The following is a 26,792-nucleotide window of genomic DNA, read 5'->3' as shown; positions in this document are numbered from 1 at the left end:
AGAGGTAAAATCGCATATTCATCCGATGATGGTGCCGACCATGTCTCCAATGGGACAGACAGAAAAGGAATCTGTCATCACTTTTACACCACCACCACCATCCACTGTTGGTCAAGAACCGAATCCATGGGAACACAAATGGTACCACTCTGTTTTAATCTTTTTTAAATTTAATTGTTCCCTACACGTAGCTGAAATATACCCTTTTATTCTTAAATATTAAGTAGAAACGGATATTTAATGTATTGTGTATTACATAGGACAAATTTGGAACACTTAATATATATTTTCAAACAATTATTTAGTAAGAATGCATTTAATGAGTTTACTATTCTAGCAGTGTATATGAAAAGAGAGAGAGAGAGAGAGAGAGAGAGAGAGAGAGAGAGTTCATAAAGCCGGATTTCAGTTTTTGACTTCCGGGCACCACTTCTTGATACACCTTTTTCTCGTTTTCATAACATTAGCTTATACATTTAAAATAATTTAAACTTATTTTATGGGGAAAATTTTGCTATGTGCGTAAGTACGATACTGAAGATATCTAAAATGATATGAGTGTATAATTTACTCCCTATTTCACTGCCCTTGGCCTTAGTCGCTAATATAGTAATTCGAATCTAACTAAATTCAGACTAAAGGCAAACAAAAGTTTTCATTTCTGAATTTAAATTTTCTGTATACTTGAAACTTTTCTTTACGACAGGTTTCATAACTGGGAAAGAATACTTATCCAACCAAATTTATATTTTTTTTTATATTTATTTTTGATACCAGGAGACCATCCTATCATGTACCGAGCCACATGTTGACTTAACCATATATTAATCCCTTTCAAAATGATCTCTAACTGATTTTTGAGCTACTGGTTAAAAAAAAAAACACGCGTACTTTCACGTTTGCATGTTAAAAATATCACATACCGATGTTTAATGTTGAGCATTATAACTAAGATAAATTACTAGTCCATTTTGTTTTCAGTGTACTAATTTTTATTCAACTTGTACATTAATGAGAGCTGTTTATTAAAAGTTTGTGTACTTTAAGCTTCGTTTATTTTATTTTATAATTTCATTTATTTTACAATAAATGAAATTGTAAAATAAAAGTAAAAAAAAAAAGATTCATTCAATGTGCGAAAAACAATTCCAAAGGCAGTAAAAAAAACGTGTTTTTCAAATGATTATTAGTCTGTTTTTTATTGATTAAGCATTTTCCCACTTTAAAATTTACAGCAAAATAAACCTTTGTTGAATTAGCAATGCAGTAATTCCGAAACACAAAACTGATAGTCCTAGTTTTCCCAATAATAAATAAATAATAAATTTAATTCCAATTTACATCAACATAGATATACTGGAAATGGTCGGCTGCTCAGTGGCGCCATCATCCCATCAACGATGTAACTACATGACTATTTACTAATGACATAGAACTGTAGAATAAAAAAATACTTTTTTGACAACTGTTTTATTTTATTTTAATTTTATATTTTTAATAATGAAGTTTTTATGCAACAGAATTGTACTTATATTTATTCTTTCATTTTGATTTTATATATATCCCCATTTATAGATATAAGTATAATTCACATAAATATATTCCTCATTTTACTTTGGGAAAAAATTCAGTATTGCGCGAAGAATAATTTTTCTTTCTGGGTAGAATAACTTTGCATATACAAATATTGACACTTCTCGTGTCAATATTTGTATATGCAAAGCACTCTGAGAGACTGAGGCACATAATAAAAATACGGATATTTTCTCCCTAATACGAAAATATTAGAAGATAATTACAGCGAAACTAATGGGTTAGCAACGTGCCATTCATAGTGCATTGCATAGAAACCATGACTACAGAGATATATGAAAACTGACGGAACAGACCTAAACAACAGCTCAGCAGGTGCAACGTAGTCTGTTTCTGTCTGAATGAGAGGAGAGAGGGGATGTTAGTGGTGATGGTACAAAGTGGCAAACAACAGCTGGATATTTTACAGAAAGCTATTAGTTTTATGTATATTATTTCTGGGAAAACTCCCATGTTACTCCTCTTAATAAACTATTATAATTACGGCTATATTGCCTGCTTCAGTTTAGGAGTGCCCCTGTTTAAATGTCATTGGCTATTTACTGATGGATTCTTAGGGCATTGTAGATGTAAATTTACTAAAAAGTATATGTAGCATAAGGAAGAGAAATTTACACATACCTTTTTCTGGGTGTTGCTGCTTTTCTTCTTTCTGCGATGTCCAAAAACTACTGAGTGTGTGGAGGGGGGGGGGGTAGGCAATTAAATTGCCTACCCCCTGTGGAAAAGTGGAAAACCGCTCTACTCCGTAAGACCGGCTACCTCACCTTTAGTCGAAAGAGACCAGATAAAGGTTCTGTACGTCATATAGACGGGAATTGAACCGGTCTTTCCGACCAAAGAGCTTCTATACCGACTGAGTTACTGATATCATATCCATAATATGATATCAGCGCTCAACCTAGGAAAATATTTGCAAAACATGAACGCCATCTGCAATTTGTTCTTACATATCTTCATTGAATCTGCTTGTGAAGCAATTTATTGGTGATATTTCAACAAGCAGTTCGAAATTTGCTTTCCTGCTTCATGACCTGGAAGGAAAAATCCCAGGAAAATACATGCTCGAGGAGGGTGAAAAAGCCCGTGGGTTTAATGCGCTAATGATAAAGTTTGTATTTTTTTTTAATTCCCTAAAGGAAATAGTAGTAATTGGATTTTTTTTAATCTCTAACCTTTGGAAATCTGTAGGGAGCCAATCTCCATCTAAGGATGGATCCTTAGTCGTGATCGACAGTTGAGTTAATCTCTGCCAAAATTTAGACTTACGGGTGGTGAGAATATGATAACCGACTGTTAACATCTCATTCATAATTCCAATTGGTATTGTGACATAGTGTTGGTTCTATAGTAGAATTTTTCTGGATTTTTGGAGTGAAGAGCTGAGTTTCTGAGAGGAAAAACCTACTTGCCTGCACTAGAGAATGACTTACTCGGAAATCAACAGGAAAATGCCTTGATAAGAGTTCCTCTAGTTTGACTAGGGAGAATTTAACATGACAAGCCATCATAATCCCTTACATATCCTAAAAGAAGCTCGACAAAAATAAAATAAAATACTCGTAAATAATAATAAGGAAATGACTAAAGTAATTCTCCCTTCTTTTCACGGAACAATAAAGGAAATGGGATATGTCAGCCGTTATTCAGTACTCCAACGTAAAATATAGAAGTTGCAGGAATGATGGAACCGATTGCTTATATGGGAACTGAGGTGAATGAAATGGAGGTGAATAGCATATTACAAACCTTAATGTGAATACATCTCCGGAATTGGATGGTATACCAGCTAGAATCTTACGTGAAGCGGCAAAGGAATTGTCAGTGCCCTTGACCATATTATTATCTATGCCTAAGCTCTGGGTTAGTCCCGACGGGGTGGAAAGAGGGGGAAAATAGTTTCCATTGCATAAAGGAGGCTCCAAAACTGCTTTAACAAATTACTGACCAATCAGCATATCAGGAGTCGTTGTCAAAGTATTGGAGAAGTTGATCAAGAGCAAAATACAGGAACTGGTAGATGAAAAGGATACTGTATGCGGGCAGAATGGTTTTGCGAAGGGTAGATCATGCCTCAGTAACTTGCTCATATTTTATAATACAGTGACAGATGAACTGGATAAGGGTAATGGGTTTACAGTGATACTGCTGGACTTTTCAAAAGCCTTTGACATGATACCACATGGAATTCTAATCAGTAAACTGCAGCATATGGGGATGGATATAGGGTTGGTTGATGGAGAGATATCAGAGAGTGGTTTATTCAGGAGTAGAGTCCAAAAGATGGCCTGTAACTAGTGATGTGCCGCAGGGTTCTGTTCTTGGACCACTATTATTTAATTTGTTCATTAATGATATAGGAAAGAATCTGGAAGGAACTGTTCAGTTGTTTGCAGATGATGCAAAGTTGGCTAGAGCAATAGTTAATGGAGATGATGTCAACATTTGCAGGATGATTTGGATTGATTGAATGGACAAAGGAGAATGGATATCAGTTTAATGTTGCAAAGTGTAAGGCTATGCATTTTTGGGTGAAAAGATTAGCAACAGTATACTACATTGGTAGAACCGTACGTCAGGAAATTGACGAAGCCAAAGACTTGGGAATGTTGGTGGATAGGGAGTTGAAGTTTAGGGGGCACATTGCAAAAGTGGCTAAAGCAGCTCATCAGATCACTTGGTTATTGAAGAATACTTTGACGAGCAGAGACAAGCAGGTTATTGTTCCTCTTTATCAAGCCTTGATGAGATCTCTTGACTGGGTGCCAAGAAACCCTGGCGCTAGATCTGGCGCCAGGTTTCTTGGTGATGGGGAGGGAGGGTAGAGAGGATCTAGGGGAGAGTGACCAAGATGGTAGCAGGTTTATAGAATAAATCTTGCAAGAACAGGTTGAAGTTTTGTGGGTTACAGAAACTGGCTGATAGGCGGAAAAGGGAGTGATATGATTGAGACATTCAAATTGCTGAAGGATTTTACAAGATTAATTCAGAGGAAATTTTTCAGAACAGGACGGGTGGTGGGAGGACTAGGGGCCATCCATGGAAACTGAGCAAGTGTGTAATTAGTTGGGGTGTTATAACTAGGTTTTTTAGTTGCAGAGTGGTGAATGAGTGGAATAAGCTACCAGAATCTGTTGTGGGTGACATGACTGTCAATGAGTTCAAAGCAAAATATGACAGATACTGTGCAAATGCTGAATGCTTGACATGACAGAGCCTCCCTCGATGAGTCTAAGGACTCCTTAGAGTTGGCCGTAATAATAATGATAATAATAATGCGTAAGTGCGATGAATAAACAGCATTCTAATGTGTCTAAAGGTGTGTTTCATGTTCTATCAATAGTGTATAGTCAAGCACTTGTCTCTGAAAACAGACGTATTAGCTACAGTTTATATTAATCTGAAAGCACTGCAAATATGTTCAGAATTTGCTATTGATAATTTTTTTAGCATAAATTTCGTGGTTAAATACCGTGTATCATTAATAAGTCAGGTCATTCCCAAACTATTTGATGGCGTTTTACTCTATATGATCAGTAACTCACTGGACTACTGATGACTTTGGTTCATTTCCAGCCTAGGGAGTGAAAACTCAAGAAACTTTTCAACTTAAGCCGAATTAGTTGATTTAGCAGACAGGTTTCTTACCTGGTAAAATAAACACACACACACACACACACACACACACACACACACACACACACACACACACACACACACACACACACACACACACACACACACACACACACACACACACACACACACACACACACACAGTTTTAGTGGCCTCATGGCCTTGGTTGTTTCGGTGTAATCACTACCAACCGACCCATCTTCATTGCACATCGAGTGTGCTTGAATGTCCATTCCGAATGCTCCTTCTTTCTGAATGTTTATGTGCAGCCACATTGTCCGTCTCGGATATGTTCATGAAGTACATGCATTGCGAGCTTGTATAAAAGATTTATATTGTGATTTAATTTGTTTTTTAAGATTTTGGTAGGAAATTCATCACGCGTATCAAAGAGGTTAAACTACAGGATTGCAGAACCAATCTATTTAAAACATATCACCTGTGATCTACAGAATACCGTTTCAACACATTTCTGGCAATTTCGAAGTGTTTTTAAAGGGAGGTAGAGATTTTTAATACCCCACAAGAGTTCAGTTTTAAATGTAATTTACAGGAACAGAATAATAGCTCCACATAAAGTTTTAGCTGAAAGTATCTGAATGGTTATTGGATTTGAGAAAGAAGACTGGGTGTTTCGTATTTTTGACATAGTCGGAATATCTCATTTAAATTTTCCGTCATTATATATAAAATAGTTTAGGTTAAGCAGAATTCCCAATAATTTGCAGAGAGTATTATAAGAACATAAAAAGTGTTTGAATTTTAGAATTAGTATGAAACGTAATGCTTGTATCAAAGAATTCTACACTTCCGTTTTTACAAGAAAGCATATTTTATGCTTCCTTGTAAAAATGGAATATGCCAGAACTGGCGAAAAAATTAATCTCTCTCTCTCTCTCTCGATTGAAAAGTTAGAGATCATGGAAAGCATTTTTCAGAAAACTTTATTGGGAATTCATACTACTCCCATTTATGTCAAAATGGACACTTTTATTCCTCCTTAATGAGATTAATCAAGTAAATAATATCAAGAGGCTCCATAACTTAAAGAGTGATACTGTCGGTACAGAATTATGCATTTCCTTTTATTCATCTTTCTTTCTTATTTATTTCTTTATTTTAAGTAAAAGTCGCTTAAAACCACAAAACTAAATCAAGGCTTCCATCACTCTATCAGGAAGGATGGGGGAAGCATCCATGAAACAAATGTCATGTTTAGGTCTTCTTCATTTCTTGACATGTTCTGCAAGCAATGTTCGAAGTAACAAATGCTCTTGCGACCCCTTAAGAAGAGAAACGCTCCTAAGGGGATCGCACCTTACCTGTGTGCTTCTTCCAATGAAATATGTTGGCTTAACGGGAATACACTCGCCGCCATGCTACGAATTGCCCCAACCAAACGATAGGAAGCCTAGTAAGCGTCCGTATATTCTCCTCCTATTGTTTGTTTGATAAGGTTTCACTAGCCTGACAGCTTTTTCAAACTCATTGGTTTTCGTCAGACTAGGCAGAAATCTTAGAGAGTAAAAACTCTCAGCACTACTAATAATAATTTTCTTTCAGAAATTTTTTAAAATATTTTTGTTAAAATCAAAAAAAAAAAAAAAATCAGCTAACGCCTTTTCAAATGATTCCAAATTTAATGCCAATTCTAAATACTAATTTTGTTAAATTTCATCTGGCAAGAGATATATTATTATAATTTAAAATCATTTACCAAATGATAAAGTGCTGCTATTTAATTCTACTTGTTACTCTGAAGACAGGGACGTTTAATTCATCGAAATCGGCTAAGTAATATCCAAATTTTGTGTACTGAAAGTCATAGATAGAGTGAACTGCTGTCACCAACCAGCAAAGAACAAGCTTCCTATCTTTTGGCTGGGGCAACTCGTCGTATGGTGGCGAGTGTAAGCTCTCTAGTCAAACTTCGTCTAAACTTTTATAGTTTCTAACTATATTAGGCACGAAACTTTTATAGTTTCTGTATTCGGCTTTGAAATAATGTTGGATTTAATATCCACTTAATTTATATAATTTTGCATCGCTGAAGTGAAGCCTTTTGGCTCTTTATTTTAGTAAAATAAGTTTAAGTTTTGGTCCTAAAAATCGCGATGAATATCTGGTTTCCGGAAAATTTAAGATTTTTATGTTTTATTTTATTTTGGAGGGGAGGCTGAGTAGGAAGAGGAAGACAGAATTTATACTATCGTAGTGTTGATATCCCTAATAACTCTGAAAATTTAGTCCTGATTTCTCTTCCTGTTTAACTTAAAAGAAATTCTTCAAGGGTGGAGATATTTTTAATGAAGTAACTATATTTAATCTGCAGATATTTTGGTCACATGATTTTATGAAACTTCCTAGTCGTGCTAAATTTGTTTCTACGGCAAAGGCCACGAGTGGTTCATTTTCCATATTAAGTATTTAGGCAATTTTACCGGAAATTTAATTTCTCCAAGGACGTCATTTTAACTAGGGTAGAGAAAGTCCTCCAGTTTACACATTACTGACGATATTACCATAAAGAAATCAAGGTAGGGAAATCTTTTTCATATCCTCGGATATTTATTTCTTAGAGAGCATCATCGTCAACATCGTTTCTTGTGACTCTCCTACTCAACTCATGCAGATATTTTTATTTTTATTTTTCTTGAGAAAACGATTTTCAGATTACACTGTAAGATAGAAGATGCGTCCAAAATAGTGCGCCCTCTATCTGGAAATGGTCTCTACTTTAATATACAATACTCATGAAGAGCATATTTTAAAATCAAAAAGTTTGCACCAATTACGTCATTATTGTGTTAAATTAAGATATCCTTTAGCAATAATGTTTTGAATTAAATTCCTTGATGGTTATGTGGATAAAGGCTCCATTTAGTAGTGAGAATAGTGAGAAGTTACAGCTTTGAATTCCATTGGTTGCGGTGTTTGTGAGAGTCCTTAAATGCTATATACTTTTCGTTGTTAGGTGCCTTTATGAAAATGGCATTTGCTTCCACAGCACTGGAGAGACAGAAGAAAGATGAGTTAGATTATGAGTTCGATTCTGGTAGTAGAGGAGCCTTTTCTCAGTTGATTTCTGACCTGGGTGATCTTTTTTCCCAATTAAATATGATTATTTCCAGGAAATTTGGGGTTTAATCCCGCAACTGAAGAAAATTGACAGAACTCATATTATTTCAGACAATAACATGCAGTATTAGAATTGAGCAGTACGAGATGGTGGCAGTTTGCTGTACAATCGTTGCACAATGCATATGAAAATCATTGATAGCCCTGGGCTCGCTGTGAATAACGGCTAAGGTTGGAAACTAGCTGTATACCGGTTAGGGATAAACAACTTCACTTACTCCTTTTGTGGATTAAAAGGATCTAGCTGATTTATATTTATTATTTATTCATTTTCATCGTTTTTGATGCTAAACTGGTACTTTGATTATTGCCTATTTAATAGGTTCAAAATATTCAACGAGTAGTTTCAAGATATTTATTCTCCTTTTGTAAAGAGGTACAGATATAACTGGCACTTTTATTATTTTTTATATATAACCTCTATAATAAAGAGTTGTAAAACTTGCTGTGCACTGATATGCGCCACATGGTTTTGCAACTTTTCGTGTAAGCAAGAGGAGGAAGTGAGAATCTGTTGATGTTTTTCTCGATCAGCTGGAAATTGTAGGGTTTGGAAGAAATAGCATTTCGCCTATTTCTGTTCCAAAGAACAGAAATAGGCGAAATGTAATATCGTTAGTGACGTAGGTAGAATTTTTGCTGAGGGAACTTTCAGTACAGACTCCAGTAAAAACACTATTGGCATATCTCATTGTATGTACTTCCCTAGATACGTCACATAGTAGCTTAATAAACAATTTCAGTGAGTGCTTGAAGTGACTACGTCTGTCAACAGATTTCAGTAATCGCAGTCACTGGAATATATTCCGGTAGATTGCAACCGGGTCACACAGATATATTACTTCAGCGACATTTCTATGTTGAAGTTCTTTGTATGGTTATATTTTTCATAGTTGGATTAGTTGAGATCCATGAGAGATGGACCATTAGAACACTTATTATATTGAACTGTATAATGTATTTCTTCCATTGAGCGTGCGCTTTGGAAAGGCGTGATGATGATGATGAGGATGATGTGTGTGTGTGTGTGTGTGTGTGTGTGTGTGTGTGTGTGTGTGTGTGTGTGTGTGTGTGTGTGTGTGTGTGTGTGTGTGTGTGTGTGTGTGTGTGTGTGTGTGTGTGTGTGTGTGTGTGTGTGTGACAATGTTCCAAAATACAGTCGAGATATAATAGGAAACACTGTTTACTTATTATTGAAACTTGAGGGACTTTGTGTCAAAAGTGGAATGTAAGGCCAAAATTTTCAAAGCTACCAATGCTGTCATATACAGTATATTAAACGTGTACTCATTGCTATCTCTGTAATATTTTGAGTCAATTTACAGTCAATAGAAATTGCCCTGGAAGGCTTTAAGAAAGTATTCACCTAAATCAACCAACCAATCTCAGAATTATAAAAAATAAAGAAAAACGTAGATTGCTAAAAGTAATCATTGTGTACATTTTGAAAGAAAAGAGTTTTGATTTAAAACTTAAAAGGCGCCTTTATTGATCTTTTACTCAAATATAAGTATTCTTTATACTTGATTGCTTTGTTCCGTCTGCCTTTATTTCAGTTCTTTTTCGTGTGTTCTCCACTACAAAGACTCACCCATAAATTAGATACCACTATTTTTCTGATTTTCCGTTTCCCTACCCTATCGTCACTATGCAGTATATCTAATATGATATAATAATTCTTAGCTCTCTGTCCTCTTCCTACTTTTCACTTACCCAGTTGCAAATTTGCTTGGTTCTGGAATTTGACTTTTCAATCACATTAGTTAAGCATTGGCAACCAATCATTCTGAATGAGTTTATGAATTTATAAAGTAGTTCAAGTGACTCAAAAACAAAGTAGTCACTTGAACTACTTTGTTTTTCTGAATACTCCAACCATATTGAATTTGATCTATTTATTATAAGAAGCCGCTTAAAGAGCAGCAAAAGAAAGTAGTTAACTGAGACTTGCTTTCTTCTCTCGCTCTCATTAACACGAACACAGAGTTAACGGAATTAAAAAAAAAAAAAATAGCTAACTTAGGTCTAATAATAACAATCAATCGATTTGACGTTCCCCGATTTTTTGCGACTCCTCAGAAAAATAGCTTTTTGAGTGAGTCTGTAAACAATCACATATCTTCTTTCTCCGTTGAATGCTAATATTAAGAAAAAAAAAAAAAAACAGACTTCACTTCCTGCCAGGTTTCTATCTATACAGTACATCATTAGCTTCTGACCCACTTTTCCATCAGCTAAATTTATCCTCGTGGTGTGTACTGGGTACAGACAGGCGTAGCTGACATTGCACGACTGTATACGGACAGAAATATAATATGTTAATACGAATGTATGTGCGCGCGTACAGGTCAAGAATGAAAGAGCAACACCATGTTGTTAAAAAGATATAAAAACTTGGTAAGAGGGAGGGTGAGAATTTATTTCAAGCGTGATTAAAATTCCGTTTTCACAGTATACAGTTTACCTTACTGAAGCCATTATTCTACGTACATCTAAAAAACTTGTGACCTGTTCTCCTTGAGCTTCCTGCTCACTTCCTGTGTCTAATTTTGTAGTTGTTAAAATATACACTGCAATAATCCAAACGAAGTGACTAATTTTTTTTTTTTTTTGAACAGATGATCAACCTATGGCTACATCCGCTCACAAAGTCTTTTCACACAAAGTTTTATTTTATTTTATTTTATTTTATTTTATTTTATTTTATTTTATTTAATACAGACTGTTATAGGCACTTAAGTAAATATTAATGCTCAGAGTTCTGCTTTTAATTAAGCTATCAGTAGCAATTTTCTTAGTGAGTGTTAATCCTGCTGTTGAAATTTAATTTATGGATAACAAAGGATAATCATTTTTCGTTTGCCATCATAGGAACTGTAATGAATAAAATTTGTGAAATGTCAACGAGTATTCACACAAAAAGTAGGAGTAAATTTTAAAGTCCTGAAATCAAACGAAGATTCATCATTTGTTGATTAATACGAAGTATTCTTTAACTAAATTGAGTGACTGTTGTAACAAACAGCACGAAAATCAGCAATAAAATGATCAAAACTATGAAAATGGGCAGGAATATAGAAACTTCAGTTGTTTTCTCGATATTTCAGCTATTCAGGAACAATTAAATTGAAGACTACAGATGTGAGAGTGCTGAGAAAAATTATGAGAGTGAACAGATATTATGAAGATATTAGGAAGGTGTTTGACATTGTGAGCAGAGATGCTCGCATGTGTGAGCAGAGAAAATCTCAGGTGGTATGGTCACTTAAACAGAATGGGAAAGGAAAGATTGGCAACGCAAGTGTTGTTTGATGCCAGGATAGCAGGAAATCAAGATTAATCCACCTAGGATTGATTTTGATTTCGTCGTAGTCGTCCAGAGGAAGACTAGATCTCATTGGATTGATGCAAATAGAAAATGCCTTAGAAGACAAATATAAAATCTGACACTATTGGAGGCTCGACAAATAACAAAATAATTTGAGGTAAAATTATTGATAGGAAATTAGTAATAATATAAACTCACATGTACTATTATCATAGTGTCCTGTACCCCCCCCCCCCCCCGATTGAAGAGATACCTATCAAGAATTTGATGATGAAAATAATATTGGTGCAGTAAAACTTCCGTATATTCCAAATTCGGTTAACATAAAGTTCCATAATACGAAAGTGTTTCGAAAATAAGACAACTAAGTACGCTTGTATGAGGGATTATATTCTGACATATTATTATTATTATTATTGACACCTCCAAGGAGTCCGAAGACTCATCGCGGGAGGACACCTATTGTACAACTCTCTGTCTCCACCACTACACCGAACCTCTACTACCAATCATCATCTTCAGTGCCATCTACTGCCCACCACCACCACCACCGCCAGTATTTTTTTGTCTGTAAATTGCGTATATTCTGAAGAGCCGATTTGTCTGTATGCGGGATGAAAAACCCGAGTTTCCGCGATAAAAAACCCTGCTACTTCCATATGAGATCGGCTAACTCACCTTCGATTGAAAACGCCCATATAAAGATTCCTCCCGTCATGACGAGAATCGAACTTAGGCCTTTTCCAATCGAAGGGCGCAACGTACCGTCGTTCTTTCAATTGCGCTACGAGGCGCTTATATGCATATATAACTTTTCCACTGTCGACAAAGATGTATATAAATGTGTCCCGCCATAGGACTAAAGCATCTATCTTTCCCACGTGCTGCATATTGCCATCTTTTGCAAATCGCTTTACAGCCAGGTATCCTTCAGTCCTTCACTGCTCCACAAATTCCCCTTGCACTAAATGGACTTGTGTCCATTTAGTACAATGATGATGCCTTCCTTTAGCAACCCAGTGCGTTCGCAAAGAATGGCAACTTAACTAATCCAGCATGCCATAGTGTTTAGTACTCAGTGTCATCCATATTAAGAAGTTCAACACCCACACCCACCCACCCACCCACCCACCCACCCACACACACACACACACACACACACTGGTATGACCTCAAACCCTATTGCATGATCCTATTTGCAGACGACGTTGCTTTGATTTTGTTTTTAATGCAGTGGGCAGATAGTATGTTGTCGTATATACTTCTTACACCTTTTTCCACAGATGCAGAATTTATTTGGGATACCTTAACATGAAGAAATTAAATTCCACATCTCTTCCATATATTCCCATGTTTCCAGTCATCTTGTTACCTTTCAACTAGCGGTACAATTACATACGACGCTTCTGTTGTGCCATCTCGTGGTCGTATAAGAAAACATATGATGCAATCTCTTTTTTTTTTTTTTGCTTCTTTCACCTATTCAAATCTCCTTCCCAGTGAATCACTTGATTATAATACTACAGTCATGCAAAAAATAGAAATTAATGAAATCGAGCAAAAATTAGGAGATGAAAATTATTTCATAGCGAATGTCAGCTTGTATCAGAACAAGCAGAAGGTGAACCATTCACCTGATTTTTATATTTTTTTTTAAATTTCGAAACAGAACAAAACCTACCCTAAAAGAATAGTTGAATTCAAACTGAACAGGAAGAATAATATCCCTTTCTTTTTGAGTTGAATATTCTGTCTTTAAACGAGCATATAACAATAAATATAATCAGTGCTAAACAACAACTTCAAGTGTGCAGAACAAATTGGAACTTGAAGTCCCATAAAATACTTCAATGCTTTTGTGCGAAAAAAGACGAAATAAATAATGGAAAATCTCAAATTAAGCCAAGTTATTCAGCATTACGTATTATTTTTCTTATTCCTCCCTTAATAACTGACGAACTTGCTAGGATAAAGGAAGAGAAAATCCAAGTCTGATGAATTTTTATCATTTTAGTTTTTAAAAATTCGATTACTTTTATTAAAAAATAAGTTTTACTTTAGTTTGTGGATGTTTTGCCTAAACCGCCTTACTCGACTTAAAAAAAAAAGAAAGCTACAAATGTATCGAAATATATGTCTGCTAATTTTATTGTTAAATAGAGTCTCTGCTCTGACTTAGTTTTAGATGAATATTGAAGTCTAGAATATCCAAATGTACTGTTCAGTACTAATTGTGACATATTGAGAAGGTGTAATTCATTTTGTTTTCTCCCTTATAGTAAACAAATGCAGCTTGAGATCGAGAGCTTGAGTCAACGTTTAGCTGAAGCTGAAGCTAAGCTGAAGACCGAGGTGGCTCGCATCAAAAAGAAGATGCAGGTACAGATTACAGAGCTTGAGATGTCCCTGGATGTTGCTCATAAACAAAATCTTGATCTGCAGAAGACTATCAAGAAGCAAGCAATACAGATCACTGTAAGTATTTTAGAGAACTTCGATTATGTATGAATTGAATCAAATAAATGACTTGCTTATCAGTTTTCATTTTTATTCATATCAATCACTTATCTTTAATATTAAAATATTATTTTTTCTTCGCAAATATAATTAAGTTTTTTAATTGAAATAAATTTAAAAATGTATATAAAATTTCTTCCGTTTTTACGTTCACAGGAGCTCCAGGCACATTACGATGAAATCCACCGTCAACTCCAGCAAACCGTCGACCAATTAGGAGTTTCTCAGCGTCGTTGCCAAGCTCTACAGCTAGAGTTGGAAGAAATGAGAACTACATTAGAACAAGTAAGTTTCCTATATAATAAAAAAGTTTCGAAATTCAAGTTTTGGACGTTAAGATCACTGGCACCTGAACAAGATTCCTGTTAGAATCTGTCTTGTCCATTTGGATGCATTGACATTCTTTCAATTTCTGAAACACGCTTTTTTTTTTTTTCAGGCTCTCCGTGCCAAGCGAACTGCAGAGCAACTCTATGAAGAAGCCAACACTCGGGTGAATGAACTCACTACCATCAATGTCAACCTGACAGCAGTGAAGAGCAAGCTGGAGAATGACTTGTCCACCTTACAGTCTGACTTCGATGAAGTACATAAGGAACTCCGCGTAAGTACAATTTCTTTTTTGCAGTCCATTTGAAGTCTTTCATTCCACACCCACTCCATCCATAAATCTTTTCCTACATCCGATCCACCTCTGCTTTTTTTCATCTCATCAGTAGAATGAATTTTTTTTTCATCTGTATCTGTTATTATGATAATTCCCAGTTATATCGCGATGCACTAGAATATTTCGCGGCTTCCCTAGCGTGAGCTTAGAAGGAATCCCATAGCACATTCATCGCATACTATGCGTCTCCTTGAGTTACCTTGTAACGACTTCAATCATAAAGTAAAAAAAAAAAAAAAATTAAAGTATAGGATCCTCCAACAGGAACTTTCAATTTTTATCTTCCTAAGCCAATCATATTTAACTTTCAAACAATCTCATATAGCCACAGTTCCTTTGATTACTAATGTCAATGACGATTTGTTTTAACCTAAAATTAAAATTAATTTTAATTTTTGTTTGGTTGCTCACCAGATGGCAGAAGCATATATCTAGTATTAATCGTTGTTCAAAGAAATCAACAAATTCTTTTATTTCGTCGTTACTATAAAGAAATTTCTCAAAATGATAACAGCATCTTTAAATTAGTACTAATTTCCATTCGAAAAGTGGCTCTTTTATAATTTAGGACATATTTTGACTAGACATTAAAAATGTATTAGTTCATCATTTAAGTTAGATAATTTTTAGAAAATTATTTTCGAGACGGTTTTACAGCTTCTACATCCAAGTTCACACATTTATATTCACAGGCAAAAAAAAAATATATATATATATATATATTCTTCGGAACCGAATTATTATAATTTTAATTACTATAACTATAATAATTATTGTAATCTATTATATTTATTATAAATAGAGGAAGTATGATTTTTTTTTATTCTTTGAGCTTGATATTAGAAACATCACTTCTATGTATAATACATCGTTCAGTTACTGTCTTCTATATTTGCTATTTCTGTGATATTCTATGATGGACTGATTACTTGATATATGTTTATCATTATAGATTACTGATGAGAGAGCTAATAGGACTCAGTCTGAGCTGAAGATTTGCAAGGATGTGTTGATTGAAGAACAGGAACGTGTCATCAAGATAGAATCAATCAAGAAGTCTCTTGAAATCGAAGTTCACAATCTTCAAGTGAGGATTGAGGAAGTGGAGGCTAATGCTTTGGCTGGAGGCAGACGTGTTATTGCTAAGCTGGAGTCGAGAGTAAGTTGGTTTTTATTTCTCACATTTAGTTTAAGTACTCTCTCTCTCTCTCTCTCTCTCTCTGTGTGTGTGTGTGTGTGTGTGTGTGTGTGTGTGTGTGTGTGTGTGTGTGTGTGTGTGTGTGTGTGTGTGTGTGTGTGTGTGTGTGTGTGTGTGTGTGTGTGTGTGTGTGTGTGTGTGTGTGTGTGTGTGTGTGTGTGTGTGTTGTAAAAGAGAATAGTAAAAGCGTATTATTAAATGCCACACAATAGTCTTCAGAAAGATATAAAGCGTTTACTCTGAATTACGTTCACAAGACACTAATTTATTATAATAATTACCATATGGAGACTATTATTCCTTTGCTATTTCCTTACCAGCTTGAGAAACTGATAAGGAAATAGCGAAAATTTTCAGGCTTATATTTAGAAAGGTATATAAAATATAATCCTAATGAGAGGTATGGTGCTTAAATATGTTAACAGGTAACGACTTGTGGTTTTGTTATGGTTCGATTAAGGCAGATATATAAGGGAATAAAAAATATGTAGAAATAAAAACAATAAAGTTATCTATGTCTAGAGTTCATACGGTTTCACTGCATTTTTTAAAATTTTATTTTTATAATTTTAAGACGTAGGCGTCCCTTTCCACATAGTGCACCTCCCTACTTAGGTTCATTACTTGCACTCTACCAGTAACATGATAAAATGCAAAGTTTGTGATGAAGTTCTACTTCTATCTTCATTTAAGAATGATTATTCATTGATTAGTTATTCTCAGTTATGATTAATATTGATTAATCATAACTGAGAATGATATTCGCAGCTATTTTTCTAGGAGAGTTCTAAAAACTTGTTATCAGCAAAACCCTTTAATTTGAAATATATTTAGTACCTGTGAGTCTCTCAAAATTGCTGCTGTTGTTGATGTTGAAGAATATCGTAAAACAAATCTATCTTTGTCCCTTGAACTCAATGGAAGTTAATCATACATATGCTTCGGCTCCACTGTTAAGTAACTGATCATTTTGTCGCTTTATTATTCATTCCAATACTTTAAAGTTCAAGCCCTCTAGAGAATAAAACAAATAGTTTAAAATAATTTATTATTTTTCTCAGTGCACCAAGTAATAAATTGTTAGCCAACATCTTCATCGAATCCATCACATTTAATTTTTAACCTCTTGCGACCTCCAAGAATAAATACATAGCAATTCTTAAAACGCTTTAGATCTAACAAGGACTTTTTTTATCTAAGAGCTGCGAGTATTGTTGAATTCCTTTCTGTTATCTAATTACAGATCAAAGATGTCGAAATCGAATGTGAGGAAGAAAAACGTCGTCATTCAGAAACTCAAAAGATTATGCGCAAGAAGGAGCACCGCTTAAGAGAACTCATGCTACAGTCAGAAGAGGACCACAAAGCTATCACAATGCTCAACGATGCTGTGGAAAAACTGAGCGAGAAGGTCAAGATGTACAAACGACAGCTCGATGAACAGGTCAGTCCTCATCTGCCTTGTTTCGGATATTAATTAATTCTATTATTTAGGATTAGTTTAAATTCTAAATAATAATCATGACATTAATTAGATAAGTAAGATTTACATAGCAATTGATATGTACATAAATAGCAAAAATCACCCAAAATTTTCAATCCAAATTTCGTATGTTCTAACAGAGTTAAAGAGTTAGTACTTCAAGATACGTTTGGAAACTTGTAATATATAATTTACAATACTTAATATCTTTAATCCCTCAAATACTTTAGGAATGCAACAACACTTGAGGGAAAAAGACATGTTTCTTGCTATATGAATCCCATCCAGAAAAGCTGTAAACTTCTCGTACATTAGCAGTGGATGAGCCAAAGATTAAATAATTTGGTTTCCTTGCTCTAAAGACCAAACGTGGTTAATTTTTTTCAAGCCATTTCAGGTTAACATAAAGCAGAACTTTAGTCGCACGCAGGTGATTAAATTCATTTACCTCCTAAAGACATCGATACCTGTAAATGGGTTTCGAACTGACGACGCTCTTTAGGAGTGAAGACATCCACTCGGCCAACCTGACTGGCTTGGATAGTATTTTATTTATTAGTACTTCAAGAATCTATTACCGTTGGAAGCACGAAACTGTGTTGGAAACCGAACTGTCTAGGGATGTAAACTGTAATCTTTAAATAATAAGACAACTTTTCAACTTTTACGTGATTTGGTTGTCCAAGTGGATAATTGTGTCTGCTCTCTAATCAACAAGTTGTGAGTTCAGGTATCACTGTGGTATGGATGTTTGTGAAAGTCGTTGAGTTATCCATGATTTTAATTCGGTGGTAGTGCGACCACTATTCTGCTTATTCTAGGCCTGAAGTGGCTTGAAAAAAAGCCATGTTTGGTCTCTAAAGCTGGATTATTTAGCCCACTTATAATATACTGATTTGCTGTGGATTTTTACGATTGTCCAAGGGTTGATTTAAAAAAAAAAGTAAAAAAATGAAACAGTAAATATAAAAAGTCCTAGAATCCAAAATTAGTGGATTCTAGGACTTAATTAAATAAAGGTATTTATTAATAAGTTTTATCAACCTTTATTGTGTTATACTACAATAATGGTTCATCATATTTCATTTATTCCCACAGGAGGGACTCACGCAAACTAATCTAACTCGAGTCCGTCGGTTCCAGAGAGAGTTGGAGTCAGCTGAAGAGCGTGCCGACCAGGCCGAAAGCAATTTGTCCATGATCCGGGCCAAGCATCGCTCATGGGTGACCACAAGTCAAGTGCCTGGAGGTATTCGACAGGTGTTCGTCACCGAAGAAACCATGTCTCATTAAGACAAAAAGGTTAAAGCCATCATCTAGCTCCATCAAGCTGTCACCATGCAACATCTCGCCTTTTTGAAGCGATCGGTTTTCTGTGCGTGCGTTTAAAGAAAATTGGTGACGTCAAATTTCCATTATAAACACTGGGATACAAGAAAAAAGAAAGTCTAGAAGTTAAACTGCGCAGTTTAATGTAGTGCGGCCATCATTGTGAACTCATTTTTGCATGTTATTACTTCAAGAGGATATGATGCTTTCTTTCAAACTGCCATTGCTGTTGTACGTAAAAAAAAAGAAAAGAAAAATAGCCTGGTCACGTGACCTTTGTTTTATGGAGTTGTGCCCGTTTTAGCTTTTCAATAGAACTTCTGTTTCTGTAACTAAACCTGGATAATAAAATCAGGAAATTTCCTCCTTAAAATTTGTTTCATTCATTTATTATTTATTCTGTAATTCATGAGAAGGATTCAAGAAGCACCGTTCTCTTTGTATTCGTATACTATATTAATGAGAAATTAATTCCTTATTGGAGTGTATTGTATTATTTTACACATACAACAAAGATGACAAAATAAATAAATAAACGATTGTAGAAGAAATCCCTACACTCACCTATAGCCATAATAAATTAAATAAATACGCCACTAACAGTGACTTGCGAAAATAGCCCACAGAGAAACGATGATCAGATGTAACTTAAATACAGAGTTAGTACAAATGATATTTATACTTTGCAACATTTATTACCGGAGCCTGTGTAGCTCAGTGGATGTGGCGTTTGCACACCACCGCGCTTGGCCGCACGAAGGAAGACTTCGTTTCGAGTCTAGTCGGCGACTAGAGGAAATTTTTCTAAGCCTTTTTTCGACCGGTTCCCGAGTTAGTCGATCTCTGGCACGGGCAAGCAGGTTTTTCCTCCCGGAAACTCGGGTTTTTCGTCCTAGTAAACTCAAGAAAATCGACCGTAGAACCCACATTATTTCAGATATTAAATATATTGTGTTAGGGTTAGGGACCACGAGATGGCGGCACATTTGAGCCGTCTCTCTTCACTGCATACCGCTTAATTAGTGATAGCTTTGGGCCATCTGTCTCTGATTGGGTACCAGTGGAGATTGAACTGCCCACTCAGTCTCCAAAAGTTAGATAGGGCTAAATGGCCTCGCCTACTCCCGTATATACGGGAATAAAAAGGCGTTAGCTGATTTTTTTTTTTTAAACATTTATTACCGTACTACTACTACTACTAATAATAATAATAATACTTCTACTACTAATAATAAAGGCTTGTTGAAGTGAAACTTAATTCGAATAAATGTTTATGATTCTCGAAACGAAATCAATGTAGATAATGTCATCGAGAGAAAGTACTGCAATTGCATAGGTCTATCTCGAACAATCTGCCACCTAGATAATCGAAATGTGTTGACGTAAATAAAAATTAAAAAATAAAATAAATCGTCTAGCTCAGGCGTCCCCAACCCTATGCCCGCGGGCACCATGGTGCCCGTTAACCAATTTGTGTGTGCCCGCCGCTGTTCAACCGTGTGCCGTATAGTTTGAAATAATCACGCAACAATTCATGGCATGCTATATGACAATGCGTTAATGACACATGACGAGTATTAAACGCATACAATGTAAAGTAGAGGCGCATTCAAAGTTGTTCATTATCTGTTGCTAGTTATATGCGCATAATTTTAACCGTGTCATGTACTTAAATTTTTGAAATATTTTGATTTTTAATCCCAAAATGAGTGAATCATTTTATATCATTAAAATCATTTTAAAGATCACACTGACTTACATATAATATACTTACATTTTTATATAATATAAACTTGTAAGTAATAAAACATTTGATTATAATGTAAACTTTGTATGTATTCATTTAACAAAAGAATTCAAAAAAATTGTTTGAAAAAATAGATGGCGCCCGCCGCCCTATCGGTATTTTAGAATGTGCTCTAGGAAACGAAAAGGTTGGGAACGCCTGGTCTAACTCATTTTTCTCCATGCAGAACTCCTTCAGTCCTATTTAACTTTTTGAAGACGGAAAGCCCTCTATTCTACAAGCATTTACTGACAGCGAACAGAAACTGCTAATAAATCAAAACTTTTCAGGAGAGAGAGAGAGAGAATGACTGCCATCATCCCTTGGCTGTAAATCCTAACGCTCATATTGTCTATAATAATGTGAGTTCTAAGTACCGTTTTGCTGAGTTGTCGTGTTTTTCTCCTGAGTTTGCATGCGAAAAATGCTATTTGCCTGTGCTGTACATCGAGTAGCTCGGGAACTAGTAGAAGAAAGGCTTAGAAAAAGTACTTCTGATCGTCGACTAGGATCGAACTTAAAACGGTCTTTCTTTGTTTCTTTGGAAGGCCTAGAGCTATGGATGCAAACGTCATTTGTACATTTGTTGGTAACATGTTCTTTTAATTTACAGCTGGTTAGTAGGTTTACTGGTTTGAATAAACACAGCTAAGAAAATAACGTTATGAAGCAAGTGAACTGTTTATGAACTAAGTATCCTAGTTGGATTTTAATTTGTGGACAAACAAAAATCAGAAATTTAAAGAAAATTCTTGCCTATACTGTTATGAAAATGCTAATCCTCGTTCAATTGAAAGACCTTATAATGCCCTTGTGAATGTTCCTCTCTGGCTATGACATAAATTGAAGTGAACCTAAGTGCTCTATTCGGGCACAGTTAGTAGTTGCATTAATCATGAAGTACGAACTGCGGCGATGACACTGTTATTTTTTTAATAAAAATATATAAAAATGTTCAGCCTAGTTGCTGGTTCCATAAGGCTAGACCATCAGAAGAAAGATCTTTGTCGATTTCAATTTTAAGTTTGTAGATTTCTGGCACAGACAAATAGGTTATTTTCGCCAGTAGACGCTTGTTTTCTGAACGATATCTCAAAAAACTCGATCTTAAAACCCACATTAACTTAGAAAACAATATGACTGATAGGATTTAGAATCACGAGATGAAGCCAATTGTCTGGCATTTCCCCCTCCCCTTCAAAATCATCGATAATCATGAGCTCTGCTTTTGGTGATAGAAAAGAGTGGGAGGCCTTTCTTCAAGTTAAAACTTAATCATGTCAAAAAGAATCCACGCACCTATTCCCTCCCAAAAATAAAAAGCTGTTAAACGATTTATGTTTTCATTTTGTGAACTATATATCTCATCTACAGATAATACTCAAAGTGGATTGATTTTGGACTGTCCCTCGTCGTGTCCATTTATTATTCTTGCATTTTCAGACCATAAGACTCACATTGTGCAGAATGACCATTCCTGATGAACGCATGGTGGTCCAGTAGTAATATTGAAATAGTCATTAAACGGTATAAATAAAACTTTTCTAATCATCTTTTCACTATATTATGACCTGTAAGTAAAAGTTTAATTGGCACATCCTGAATCTTAGTGGGTGGGATTTTTCGATATGCGCATTTTGAAGGATTCCAAGAAATTATAATATCCTCTGTCTATTTGGTTACACATACATATCCGTCCATGGTCCATCGCGGCCAAGTATTGGCTAATTTGAAACCTGATCAATGCACTAACAAGGTGGTTAATCTTATCGGCGTAATCTGCATTTCTCTCAATGTTGGAGTGTTCTTCTGGAGTTTGCTGTTTTGTGAGATAAAAAAATCTGAGTTTCCAACAGTCAGGAATCTCGCCACCATAGTATGAAACCCCTTAACTAACTTTCAGCTGAGAAGTCCTGATAAAGGTTCTTCGCTTCCAAGACGGATTTGAACTCTGTTCTTTCCAACCAAAGGACATCGTCGAAACCAACTTAGCCACAGAGGCTCCCGTTATTACAAAAGGGAACCTCCAGAGAGTGCATATTAAAGTCTCTTTGAAATGGTCTGTTGAATTGCCATTGTATTAACACGCATTCTGGTGGCGCTACGGTCGGAATCATATCGACACTTGCGGATAAGTTTAAATGTAGGTTCTTCTTCTTCTTCTTCTTCTCAGTGGTAAGTTTCATCTCAATAAATATTGCGATTTTGTATTGCAATAAATATTTTAAAGTGTAAGGAACATTTGTAATAACTTTGCACCCTGCCCCCCAAAAAAGTTAGGACATCCTCTCTGACAGCAAGAAAGTGAATGAGACATCAGCGATTCGCGTCATTATTGTGTGCACAACAATAAATACACGGCGGGAGGGATGATAATCGGATGTATTTTAGGAAAAATTTCTTTACGTACGTATTAAGGATTCCAAATCTACCACCCACCATCTTTACGAAATGGAAGTCCACACAGGTAGGTCGGTCTGAAATACTAAATGACAGGAACTTACGATGTTTGAGAAGGCTGGTTATCCTATGTTGTAATCATTTTCTATGTTCACGGATACGATCGGTCAAAAGCAATCCTATGTGTTTTCACGAAACGCAGAGAACTTAATACCAGGAATTTTTGCAAAGAACTGAATTCAACAAACCTTTGTTAACAATAACGAATTCACATAGCTGATTTGGCATGAGTCAAGACACAGAACTTGGACAGCGGGACAATAGTAATGATACATGATCTTGTAGTCTGATGGATGAAGAGAAAGATAAAGGGTCTGGAGAGCGTCTTTTATTTGAGGGTGATGTCCTGACAGTGAAATTTGATTGCATTGCAATAACATGGGTTTACTTCTTATGGTATGGACCGACTCCACTAGTTGTGCATGGAATTATGAGTGGTATATACTATATTGATGTTCTAGATTAGTAAGAAGTTCCACGATGTTTTGAAGTATTTATTACAGCTAAAGACATGTGTATATAGTAATTATTTTTAAATAGCCAAGTAAAGTTTTTATTTTTCGAATCCGGTCATTACAGACTGAAACCTTAATGCATTTGTACCATGCATGAGCTCAAATCCTCAAATAAGGGACAGATAATTCGGAAGCCATGTTCTAAATACCAAACGCGGTAGTTTTTCCAGGCCTCCAATAAGCAGGGTGATGGTCTCACAAGGAGACGGAAATCGTGTACTACTTAAAAACTTTCACAAACATTCATACCCTCTTGAGAATCGAACCCACACTCTGTTTGGTTGGAGAGGAGTGCATTCACCACTGGGACAACCAGGTTGTCCCATTAATCTCATTACATTACATTGAGTAAATCTCATTATGCTTATTAAATGAAAAATACATTGAAATCACTTAAAAACATATCAGCTATTCTTGACAAGTTGGACAAAGAAACATAATCTAGAAAAGACTAGGAACTATTAAGCAAACTGGGTTGGGTTATTTTGAATTCTGGCCAATGCCACCAAGGTTATGATTGCAGTAAAAAAAAAAATCAGCTAACGCCTTTTTATTCCCGTATAGGAAGTAGGCGAGGCCGCTTTAGCCCTATCTAACTTTTGGAGACTGAGTGGGTGGGCAGTTCAATCTCCACTGATACCCAATCAGAGATAGCTGGCCCAAAACTATCACTAATTAAGCAGCACAGAGTGAAGAGAGATGACTCAACAAGTGCCGCCATCTCGTAGTCCCTAACCCTAACACAATATATTTAATGTCTGAAATAGTGTGGGTTCTACGGTCGATTTCCTTGAGTTTACAGGACGAAAAACCCGAGTTTCCAGGAGAAAAAAACCTGCTTTCCCGTGCCAGAAATCGACTAACTCGGGAACCGGTCGAAAAAAGACAGAAAAATTTCCTCCAGTCGCCGACTGGATTCGAAACCAACAGGTCTTCCTTCGTGTGATCAAGCGCCGTGGTATGCAAACGCCACATCCACTGAGCTACACAGGCTCTCTGATTGTAGTATAACATGTTCTTCTGGCCGGTGTGCCTGTTTGGAAAAGATGGAAAATTCGAGTTTTCAGAAAATGGCACTTTCACCTAAGTATGAAACTGCTTTTTTTTTTGTTGTTGTTGTTTGTTTGTTTGTTTTTTAAGTAGTCTTAACTAATCGTGGTAACTACAAAAGACTGCATTTATTTTTATATTATTACTAATTATTGAATTATTTAAACATGTTAATATTCAATATAAAGTTTTATTTAATGATCAATAGATCATTAAATAAAACGTAATCCTGAGGGCATCATCATAACTTTACTCCATTACGAGACTGTTTTTCTTATTACATAAGATACGAGGAAGCTGGTCACACTTGGATAGGATCAAAACGGGAAGCAGTACAGCAGAATACTTAAATCATGCCTAGCGAGCTGTAATTGATGCTGTCTAAAAGAGGTGATGCTTCATACTTTCGGAACTTGAGGTCATTGCCGTTTTAAGGGCGATTTCAAAACTTCCATTGAGTACTAACAGTGATTTAACAAGTAATTGTAATTCTTGCTAATGACATAAAATTTAGTACGTTACTAAATTAAAATGACATTAAAATTTAGTATATATATATATATATATATATATATATATATATATATATATATATATATATATATATATATATATATATATATATATATATATATATATATATATATATATATATATATATATATATATATATATATATATATATATATATATAGACTTCCAATAAGAAGCAGCGATTTAAGCGGGAAAAAAAGCGACTTAAGATTACACCTTTCAGAATCTATCAATCTATCTCAATGAAAACAAACCCAAAGGCCGTAAATGTTCACTACTATGACAAATAAACAAAATAACGTATTATTTCATTCACCTTTTATGAGCTAATCTATGCAAAGCTGTCTGACACCATTCACAAAAATAGATAGTGCAGTTCAAACTTCTTTTTATGTCCTTTCTTTCTTAACATCTGATGACGTCAAAAACCAAAGTGAATTGACGCATCGTAATAGGATCCCTAAATACTTTGACCTTTACACTTTTGATACTTAAAACATGTTATATTATATTATGTGTCGTCTGTATAATTAAACGCGTTTTATAATTTTTAATTCAAATTTTAACTCAGTTCCGTTTATTTATGCTTTTTACTACTTGAGGTTAAACAGCTGTTGTACCCGACTATAGTCGAGTACTTTCATAACGTGTACGAATGAAATTCTGAATATCAAGAAAAAATCATTTATGTCGTTCTTCTTTAGGAACACGAGATGGCAGCAGTTGCCTGTCATATCCTCATGCGCTTCATATAAATTCTCTATGCCCCATTATTTCCAAAGGGAGTAAGCGACATATCCTAGCCCTATTATTATTATTATTATTTCTTGAAAATTGGTTAAGAGTTAGGCTCCGCCTTCGGAATTTCAAAACGATCGCTAGCAGAAATTCTTAGACGAATCGTATGAGAATATGATAGACAACTGCTCCATCTAGTATTCATGTTCTTAACTACTATATATTAAGGAAATAAATCATCGTGTGATGTATGGTCGATTCTTCTTTTGCTGCAGTGCTGGAAACGGGAATTAGCAGAAGCAAAAACCCTACTTATCTATTTGCATCAAAGATCGAATATCGAATAATTCGGAATAGGTTGAAAAATGGCCTAGAAAGCAAAATTTCTCTAGTAGAGGAAATAGAATTGAACTTATAAGACTTATCTTCAACCGATGTAGATTCTTGAATTACTACAAGCCTATGGATCATTTCTGGCTTATATTTGCCCATTAAATTCAGTATTAACTGTCCATAAACACGACTGTCTATTTTTAGCGCAACATTGCTTCTTCCTTACGCAAAGGAATGACAACCCTTGAAATAGCAGCAACAAAGCAAGCAGGCAAGCAAAGAAACAAACAGAAAAGGAGGGGTAGGACCTGTTTTTTTTGTCAGAGCAACTAGAGCCAGATGATATCCCCATCCCCTATATGCCAAGGCAAACGTATCAGAAGGAATAAAATTACTTCGCGATTTCTTGCCAATATAAGAAAATGCTTGCCTATCTTACAAGTTAGCAAAAAAAATGGAACAAAAACGAATGAGATATTAGATCTA

At 35.3% G+C, this 26,792-nt stretch overlaps 1 protein-coding gene across 1 annotated transcript in view; it reads left to right on the top strand.

The window, feature by feature from the left end:
* LOC150100879 (paramyosin-like) overlaps positions 1 to 19,263 on the top strand; it is a 73,703-nt gene extending 54,440 nt beyond the window's left edge. Inside the window, exons 11-16 of the mRNA XM_090402058.1 lie at positions 13,976 to 14,171; positions 14,370 to 14,498; positions 14,653 to 14,817; positions 15,833 to 16,039; positions 17,322 to 17,522; positions 18,660 to 19,263. Coding sequence (XP_090258184.1) covers positions 13,976 to 14,171; positions 14,370 to 14,498; positions 14,653 to 14,817; positions 15,833 to 16,039; positions 17,322 to 17,522; positions 18,660 to 18,854 — 1,093 coding nt within the window. The 3' untranslated portion in view covers positions 18,855 to 19,263. The remainder of the gene's footprint in view (positions 1 to 13,975; positions 14,172 to 14,369; positions 14,499 to 14,652; positions 14,818 to 15,832; positions 16,040 to 17,321; positions 17,523 to 18,659) is intronic.
* The last annotated feature ends 7,529 nt before the right edge of the window (positions 19,264 to 26,792 follow it).

The sequence above is a fragment of the Typopeltis vanoorti genome, chromosome 12 (assembly GCF_054136105.1).
Source record: "Typopeltis vanoorti isolate ZY-2024b chromosome 12, IOZ_Tvanoo_1.0, whole genome shotgun sequence".
Taxonomy (NCBI): domain Eukaryota; kingdom Metazoa; phylum Arthropoda; class Arachnida; order Uropygi; family Thelyphonidae; genus Typopeltis; species Typopeltis vanoorti.
Note: the sequence above shows the minus strand (reverse complement) of the source record. Positions and strands in the feature narration are given on the sequence as shown.